Here is a 10,251-nt window from a genome sequence, read left to right on the forward strand (position 1 = left end):
TCTATGGTAGTTCCCTACAGTAAGAGGCTTTATTTTCCCTCATGTAACAAAATAAGATATGAAAACATTAACTTCTATTGTCATGCTAAACCATGAAATTTCTTCTGAAAAATCACTTGAGGAACCTGTGAAACTGATGCTTGAGACTCTATCTGCTCTCATGTTTAGCTTATAGAGTAGAATGTAATAGAATCTTCGGAGTTCAAAAATGAAATAAGTTACCTTAAAATTAATGTTTTTAATGTATTTTTATTTATTATACATTATTCACTTTGTATCACTTTGTATCCCTGCTGCAGCCCTCTCCTTCATCTCCTCAGAATCCAGCTCTCAGATTAGAATCAAATAAATACCACATGGCTGGCAACATGGAGACACATCTTCAACACCAGCATTTTGTAGGCAAAGGCACACAGATATCCATGAGTTTATTCCACACTGTTATACTTTTGGGGTTCAGACCAATAAAGGAAACAGAAATTTTATTACAAATAGTAATACATGAATTTTAAACATAGGTTAAAAATAATGGTTTCAGTTCAGAGAGACTTTAGTACAAATAAATGAGGAACCATCATACTCTCATCATATTCTACCTGAATAAGAGATTTAGAATGGTGTGGTACTGGTTTTGTCATTGTATTTAATTTATTAACATAGGTTAATTGTAATTTTAACTAAATTTTAAATGACTTCTTTCTTGAATGGGTTTTGTGCCTGATGTCAAGACAGGAGTTCTTATCTGGTCTTAACAAAATGATGTAGCACTTGGGGACAAAGATCAAACCAAGGAGAGCTTCACTGGAAGCCAAGACAGAGAAGGCTTCCATAGCCACCATGACCTTCCCCTTTGTGCTGTGGTAGACAGGGAGGAAGGTGACCCACACACAGAAGAACACCTGCATGCTGAATGACAGGAACTTGGCTTCATTGAATGTGTCAGGCAAATTTCTGGACAAGAAGGCCATGGTGTAGCTCCCAAGTGCCAAGGTGCAGAGGTATCCCAGGACACAGTGGAAGGCTACTACTGATCCTTTGTTGCACACAATGGTGATGTGGCCATGTTCAGCATGAGCATCATGATCAATGAAGGGTGGAGAGATAACCAGCCATATTCCACAGAGAACAAATTGGATCAGTGTGCAGATGGGAATGATGAAGTTAGGGGCCCTTGATACCATTAACCACCTCACCAATCTAGCTGAAACAGTGACCTTGAAAGCAATAAACACTGTGATAGCTTTGGCCAATACTGTGGAGAGAGCCACAGTGAACAAGATTCCAAATGCTTTCTGCTGCATGATGCAGGTGACTGTGTTGGGCTGGCCAATGAAGAGCAAGGAACTGAGGAAACAGATGCTGAATGCCAATAGCAGGGTGTAGCTGAGAGCTCTATTATTGGCCTTGACAATGGGTGTGTCTCTATGCTTCAAAAAGACTACAAGAATCACAACTGTGATTGCAGAGAAGCACAGTGATGTGGTGGTGAGAGCCATCCCCAAAGGATCTTCATAGGATAAAAAGCTCACAGATTACTGGAGGCAGTGGTTCTTCTCTGAGTTTGCATAGTGACTTTCTGGACACATCACACATTGGTCCATATCTGTTCAGAAATTATAAACAGGATTATGAATCAATCCTCAGGTGTTCCCTTTCCCCCAAGTTGTTACTCAGCCTTACTTCATTAAAATGTTTCCTGATTCACCTTTCTTTATTGTTTCAGAAACAAATACTAAGTAGTATATGAATCATTTCAAAACTATACAGCCATTTTTGCCTATGGTGATATTATTCCAGAATCACAGTCCCCTCAGAGACCAGCAGTAGATGACTCAATGCAAGAGCAAGAGAGCTTTATTGCAAGAGCAATAGAACTTGGGACCCAAGTCTCACTGACACAGCAGTAGAGAAGTGGGACACTGAGCCCTGGAAGGAAAAAAAAAACACAAGCAGGGGGTTTCCATGACAGCAAGCAATGGGGTTCATGCCTTGGCATTACAGGATTGGGTAAAAGTCATAGGGGTAAGGTGACCCTCTAGCTGAGGCACATAATCACAACTGGCATTCTTTTAAACTACATCTGGAATGCTGGGAAAAATTTTCCCAACCATTCCTCATTGATTGTTGCCAGGGAGATTGTCTGTGTTTTCTACCAAGTATTTATTCTGTGATATTTCCAGGAAGCTGTTGCTAGGAGAGTTAATTTTGTTTTCTGCTAACAGCAAATTCTGTGACATTTCCTGGTACCTGAGTTCAGTTCCCGGTCAACATGGCTTCTCATTTCAAAATGGAGTCACCCAAGCCAACTTAAACTCTTTATTCACTCCTTTCCTTTTGCAAAAAGAGGCCAGTCTTGGGCTCTTACAATTCATCGTCAGCCTCAAGCTGATGGTATTGGGTTTTTATTACCATTAACTGTATTGTCCCTATTCTTTGTCTAATGTGTCCTAAAAATTTCTTAAACAAGTGTGATCCAAAAGCGACTAAAAGCAGATTTTACCTTTAATCTGTTATAATTCTGGCCCACATCATGAAATTTGCAGGCAAATGGATGTAACTAGATAAAGAAACATCCTGAGTGTGATCATGTATACATATAAAGACAAATTTGGCAGGTATTACTTACAAGAGGATAATAGCATTTTGATTACTAATAACCAAACAACAGTCTACTGATCATGGGCATCAGGATCTTTTTTAAGACTGAAACTCCAACCAAGGACCATGATGGAAATAACCTAGAAACCCTGCACTGATGTAGCCCATTGCAGTTCAGTGTCCATGGGGATTCAGTAGTAAGGGAGATAGGGGCTGTCTCTGACATGAACTCAGTGGTTGACTCTTTGATCACCTACTCTTGAAGGGTGTATCTTACCAGGCTACAGAGGAAGACAATGCAGCCAGTCCAGATGAGACCTGATAGGCTAGGGTCATATATCAGTGGACTGTGGGAGGGGCACAGGGGGAGAAGAAGATGGGAGGGGACAAGGGAAGTGGTACAGCTGGGATACAAAGTGAATAAATTGTAATATATTAAAAACAAATAAAAATTAAAAAGTTGTGGAATTAGCCAGGAAATATTTGATCTGACTTAAGGACCACTCAGGAAGAAGGAGCCCATGAATGACACTTCTTGTATAACAAAGGTCAAGAGACTGGATATCCCAGAACCTAGGATAAAACAATATATAACTGAACTAAAAAAATCAATAAAATTATTCCTAACGATATTCTGCTATATTCTTGGATGAGTGCCTTATCCAATTATCACCACAGAAGTTTCCTCTGTCAGGAGATCAGAGTGGATTCAAAGACCCACAACCAGGCATTATGTTAAGAGAGTCTAAATTGGAGGTCTATATCAAATCCCTCCTCCCAGCAGTCAGGGACTCCCACTAAGAGAGGGTGGTGGGTGGATTGTAAGAGTCAGAGGGGATGGAGGGTACCAGGAGACCAAAGCTCTCTGAATCAACTAAGCAAGATGTATATGAGCTCACAGAGACTGAAACAGCAAATCCAAGGCCTGCGCGAGTACACCAGGATCTCTGCATATATTTTACCTATTAGCCTAGTATTATTATGAGACTCCTGACTATGGGAATGAGTGTGTCTCTGACTCTTTTGCTTTCTTTTGGAACACTTTAAATTTCTAATCAAAGAACAAAAGTCTATCTCTTCTCTCCAAAACCTTTTCCTTGGCTCAGGGATTGCAGACTTCTGTGGAAAAGTTGGAAAGTTCTCTATAAGCCTGTATTTACCTGTCTCATTGGAAATCTCATTGTCTGCACAAGGAGTGCAATCAAAGCATCAGACAGCCTTGCCTTCCCTGGCAGACTTCCTGAATCCAGGCCTACAGCTCTCACTGCACACAGATTGAGGAATCTAAGAGAAATAAAAACTACTAGCAAATGTTTGGGTTTTTATGAAAAAATTGAGTGAGTGGCATATTTCTAAGCATCATCATATGTTAATCTGGAAATGCTTACATGTACAGTGAAAGATAATAAATTTTGGTATTGCTAATTTTGGAATCTTTTGGGCTACACAACCCACACATTTAAATCTTGGTCCAAAATATGTAGCTGTTGTCACTAAAGTAGTTTTCCAGAAGATCATGGTATGACTTCAGATTCAAACTGTCTCTATACTTACTGGCTACTACAGGGAGTTTTAATATCCAATGTGGTTGTAAATGTTGATTGACAACTCTATGGAACTTGGATTCTTCATTGACACTAGTCTTTGGGCATTTCTGTGAGAAGTTGTATGGAACCATTTACCTGAGGTGGATAAAGCCACCACAAAATGGGGGTCAATAATTCATTATCCTCCTGTCACAGACATAATGAAAAGGAGATGGAAGATGAGCAACTGGGTTTTTTGAACTTTGATTCTGGTCTGTGGGTTTGGTGTCATCACATCCTTTGTCTCATAAACAATATTTTTCCACTATGGTGGACTGTGTGCTCACAGAGTCAGCCAAAACAAACCTGCTCTCCCTAAAGTTGCTTTTGTTTACTGTTTATTTAAAGCAGCAAATCATGCACACATACACACACCCATCATGCTAATCTATCTTTTTCAGAGGCTAACAATAAAAAATGTCACTTTACCACTCACTGAAATTTCTTAGGATCGGTTACAAAATAAACCTCTCAGTGTTTTGAGGCAATGACAGAAACCTAACAGGCAATATTTGCAAAAAATATGTGGGCATTTATAAGTTTTTAAATAAAAATTTCCATTGAATAGAGTGAGGAAATGAGAAAACAGTCCTCATTGGCTGTTTAATTGGCTACTGGGTTGCTGAATATTGATTGATACTGAATAAGTGTCAAATGATCATTGCATCCTGAAAACTACTTTTGTTTGTTGTTTTTTGTTTTAGAGGTCAAAGTGAGTTAAGTCATGACTCACCTTTGTAAATGTTGCAGGCCACTGAATAATCTGCTCAGATAAAGACAACTGTTGACCAAGGGGAGCATCTGAAGAAAAGGTTCCTATTTTCACCTTTAATCCAAGACCCTTTGGAAAATTCCAAAAATTGAGAATGTCATAGTCTGAATCTAAGTGTTTTCTCCCATCAATTACCATGCGACCTCTCACAGGATTTTTCAGTAGGGTGTTCTTTAGGAAAGGTAGGAGCTAAAACAGATGTATAAACATAGCTTGAAGTAATCTAAGATAATAAAAACATTTTTTAAAAAAATAGTACAAAGCTACTCAGTGTTATTACCCCATCATAAAAAAGCATCTTTTCTTTTAATAATTTAGTTTTTATTTATTACAATTTATTCACATCTGTATCCCCCATCCCTTGTTCAAAGAAATCCCTCCTGCCTCCCTCTTCATTGCCCCTATCCTTCCTACAGTCCACTGATAGGGGAGGTCCTTTTCCCCTTCCATCTGACCCTAGCCTATCAGGTCTCATCAGGACTGGTTGCATTGTATTCCTCTGTGGACTGGTAAGGCTTTGCACCCTCAGATGCAGGTGATTAATGAGCCAGTCACTGAGTTCCTGTCAAAGACAGCCCCTGTTCCCCTTACTGGGTTACCCACTTGGATAGTGAGCTTCCCTGGGCTACATCTGTGCAGAAGTTCTAGTTTATCTCCATGAATGGCCCTTGGTTGGAGTATCAGGCTCAGAAAAGACCCCTGTGCCCAGATATTTTGGTTCTGTTGCTCTCCTTGTGGAGCTTCTGCTCCCTCAAGGTCTTTCTATCTCCCCCTTCTTTCATAAGATTCCCTGCACACTTTGCCCAAAGTTTGGTTATGAGTCTCAGCATCTGCTGGGTAGCTGGGTAGATTCTTTCAGAGGACCTCCGTGGTAGGCTCCTGTCCTGTTCCCTGTTTTCTCCTTCTTCTAATGTCTATCCCATTTGCCTTTCTTAATGAGGACTAATATTCTTACCCAGGGTCTTACTTCTTAGTTTCTTTAGGAGTACAGATTTTAGTATGAGTATCATATACTATATGTCTAATATCCAATTATAAGTGAGTATATACCATGTGTGTTTTTCTGCTTCTGGGATACCTCACTCAGCATGACAGGATACAGACTGGGAAGAGATCTTCACCAACCCTATATCTGACATAGGACTCATATCCAGAATGTATAAAGAACTTAAGAAGTTAAACACCCACAAACAAGCTAATCTAATTTAAAAAATGGTGTACAGAGCTAAACAGAGAATTCTCAATGGAGGAATATCTAATGGCAGAGAAACACTTAAAAATGCTCAATGTCCTTAGTCATCAGGGAAATACAAATCACAATGACCCTGGGATTTCACCTTACACCCATCAGAATGCATAAGAGCAAAAACTCAAATGACAACACATGCTAGAAAGGATGTGGAGAAAGGGGAACCCTCCTCCCTTGATGGTGGGAATGTAAACTTGTACAACCACTTTGGAAATCAATCTGGTGCTTTCTCAGACAATTAGGAATAGTGCTACCTCAAGATCCAGCTCTACACTCTTAGACATATATTCAAAATATTCTCAAGTATACAACCAGGACATTTGCTCAGAATTTTGATAATAGCTTTATTCATAATAGCCAGAATCTGGAAACAACCCAGATGTCCCTCAGTTGAAGAACACATACAGAAATTGTGGTACATTTACACAGTGGAATACTACTCAGCAATTAAAACAAGGCAATCATTAAATTTGCAGGCAATGGTGGGAACAAGAATTAAAAGCATCTTAAAGGAGGCATCAGGTTGGCTTGGATTGAAGTGCAATGAATTTTGAAAACCACCTTCTCCTCAAGATAAATCCTTGAACTAAGCACAGCTAAGTCAGCAAGACAACAAATAATGTGGCTTCAGCTGATTCAAATTGCTTTGGAAAGATAGCCAAAACTATGATCTTTTGGAATATATTTAATGCTCCCATCCTTAAAATAAGGGCCCTGGTATGGAAAGTACACTTTAAAGTGATCGTTAACTTCATAACCCTGTGGTAGTCCTCAGAAGCATTTCAACCCTTAAGACTCTACTGTTTCTTCCCCTTCTCTGGGTAACAAATCCTTGCTTATTGACAATATGTTCTAAAATCTATGATACCTAATTTGAATGCCTTATGAAATAATAAAACAACACATTGCTGATATTACAACACACAAGAAAGGATATTACCTGCCAGGGGAAGAATTCCTTTTCTTCTTCATTAGTATATGGTTGTGTCTCTATTTGCTGAAGATTCATCTCATGGAGACTGAAGGCCACAGCATAGACAGCATTGTATATATTGCAGCTCTCTTCACTTATGACAGGGTCAAAAAGGTGTCTGGGCAGTAAGTCCAAAGAAGCATTGGGTTGGCAGTTTTCCAAAAGTTGACAATCAGACTCAGAAAATGAGCACTTGAAAAACAGAAACCAAAACTTAGGAAGATAAGTGTCTTCTGAGTATTTGTAGGGATTAACTGTTTGAACAAAATTTGTAAAGTCAACCATCTCTTCATGGTGGTGTGAAAAGATGAGGCTCCCATGGAATGACTCTAACATGAAATAATCAAAATTGTAACTAACATCCCATTGAGAGTTTAGGATCCAGACTTTCCATGTCACTAACAATTCCCCAATAAGTCTCATTAAACCTTGCAAAGAAACAAAGTCCCCATAAATAACTACCACATTAGTTGATGATTCTTGAGTCTTTATCAGATCTTTCCATAATGCACTGGAATATGCATTCCAGGTACTAGGGATCATTTCCAAAAAGCCTAAGCAGATATTGTTACTCTCCATATCTTCTTGCAAGTCTGACAGAATCTGGATCCCTCTGTGGTCATCTGGGAGGATCAGACCAACCCAGGACCAGCTGAAATGAAGCATCAAAGAAACTATGGCAGTTGACAGATATGTGTCCTTAGGGGCCATCTGATAGAAAGAATTAAACTGACCTCGGTCATTTAAGGTAGAATCAAAAGGCCCAAATGTGAGCTGTAGGAAAAGAAGATTGGAGACAAGAAGGACAACACTGGCATCAAATAGAATATAAGGACTGAATCAACAAATGCAAACAGTCAAGATGAATATAGTTTTCTCATATATTAAAAGGCAAACCCAATAGACACTTTTCTAAAAAAATTATTACTGACAGGTCTCCAGTTTCAGTAATGTAGTTTGTTTCACCCTCTTCTCCTTCTTTTCTATTTTAAGCAATGGAACTGTGGATATATCATCAAGTTCCTTCATATTTTTCTTCATAGATGGTTTATCCAAGTGCTCATTTTACATTTTCAGAAATACAGTAATGTCAAAAAAGAACACTTAACTCCTAGTTTCAATATCCCAATTCTCACCTGAGGTATTTTGTAAAGTTGTAGCAGTTTCCCAAGTTGGGAAGATATTTTCCATGATGTTCCTGTAAGTGCAGCAGGTGACATTCTCCTCAGTCCACAGTTGTAATTAGCTAGTGGTTGTCTCAACATTGTGAGCCAAACAAAAGGAACTAAAAGGATATTTGTTTCATAAGGTGCAACATTATAGAGATCAAAGCCAAGAGTTGTGTTGGGTAGAAGATTAGGGTTTCGGTTGATTTCCTCAATGGCAAATACCAGGGACAGTACAAACTGGTAGTTCTTAAACTTATACCTAAAAAGGATTAAAGGTTAAAAAAAACCATACTGGTAGAAGACATAGACCATAAAACCTCCTATTTAGTGCAATAGTTTTTATAATTCAAATGCCAATGTTTCTATAAAATCAGTATTTTAATATACTCTCATCAATGACTGGAATTACAATTACTATCTTAAGTAGGTAAGATTAGGTAAAATCCCAAAGTATTAACCTTCCTTAGTTATGGTCTCAGGAAATTTAATTTATTATTATTTTGCTTTAGTTATATTGTATGTGTGCAAAAATAAATTGTCCATGATAAAAACACTGGGTTCAGAGCAAACATCAGAACTTTTGATGTCTGGACCTTGGCCCTTCTGCCTCAAAAATTAAGAAATGTTATTATAGCTTGATCCAGTTTTTTGTGACAATAACTTATTTAGAGTATAACACAAAGTTAATTCAAATCATATATTGCCATAGTTGTCATTTCTAAGATATTTTCTGAGTATCTTGGCCTAGAATACACCATGTAATGCCCTTGAGCTAATGGAAAACATCTTGTCTCTGCCTTCAGTTGCTGGAATTAATTAATGTGAATCCATATTTAAATTTATTTTAACTTTTTGTGTATTGATGAACTGTGTGCATTACTAGTGTGGATGTGAGTCTTTCTGCATGTACAGGTTCATGAATGTGAATAAGTATGAGTACAAGGGAGAAAGGACATCCAGGTTCAGTTCACATTATTCACAGCTGTCCACATTATTTCACAGTGACTCTTAGTCATTTGTACAATTATTTACTAACTGACTGACTTATTTGATTGACTGAAACAGAGTCTGACCATGTAGCACTGACTGACCTATAACACAATCGGGCCTTGAAATTACTTATCCAGTGCTGTGAAGAGTACTACACTAAATGACTCCACATTTTCTTTATTGTTTTCAGCACATAAGACTGGTACTGTGGCCAGAACACCTCTCCTGGGTTCTACCTGCCATATGATCACTGGATTGTAACACTATTTTTATGTTTCAGTGGAAATGTGAGCTCAGATCCTCACACTTTCACCTGGAGCACTTTATCTTATTAGGCAGTAATAATGTCTAATATAACATGTCATAATAATAACATGGTGAGGAAAGATTTCAGTCTTCATGATGCCAAAAGTCCCAAACACTAAGAATTGTATTTCAACTTAGAGTCAAAGTGTGCTGTTCACAAAACAGTTTTCTTTTCTTATGGCTATATTTAGTAAATTGTTCTTCTATAGAAATGACACATATTAAAACATTTCAGAGTTTTATGGGAAAGTAACATTACTGTTTATATTTTGGAAAGATCTATAGGGAAGGAGATTAATTCTACATTGAATATACTTTATTTTTTTTTTTTTAGGTTCATGAGCTGTACCTCGTAGCCATCCAGGTGCTTCTAATGATATTTTGTTTACCTCTTGGTCTCCTTTTTTTTTTTCAATGCAGTTTATTCAGGAACATTGAACAATCCTTGGACCCCGGGGAAAGCCAGCCCACAGCTTAAATAGCCTCTGGGTAGCCAACCCTGGCGTGCCACGGGGGCAATGCAGATAGGTCCACAAAGAAAAGAAAGGGAACATCTTTAGAGGTATTTTTTTTTTACAGAATTATGGCCTTCTAGTCACTATTTTTGT

At 38.2% G+C, this 10,251-nt stretch overlaps 1 protein-coding gene across 1 annotated transcript; it reads right to left on the reverse strand.

The window, feature by feature from the left end:
* Window positions 1-295: 295 nt before the first annotated feature.
* LOC132651200 (vomeronasal type-2 receptor 116-like) lies at window positions 296-10,003 on the reverse strand. Its single transcript, XM_060376452.1, is given in 6 exon segments — window positions 296-1,603; window positions 3,759-3,882; window positions 4,918-5,145; window positions 7,146-8,013; window positions 8,442-8,606; window positions 9,993-10,003. Coding segments are annotated over 6 exon segments (2,322 nt in total). The 3' UTR covers window positions 296-677.
* Window positions 10,004-10,251: the final 248 nt, after the last annotated feature.

Source organism: Meriones unguiculatus (genome assembly GCF_030254825.1).
Source record: "Meriones unguiculatus strain TT.TT164.6M chromosome 13 unlocalized genomic scaffold, Bangor_MerUng_6.1 Chr13_unordered_Scaffold_41, whole genome shotgun sequence".
NCBI classification, from domain to species: domain Eukaryota; kingdom Metazoa; phylum Chordata; class Mammalia; order Rodentia; family Muridae; genus Meriones; species Meriones unguiculatus.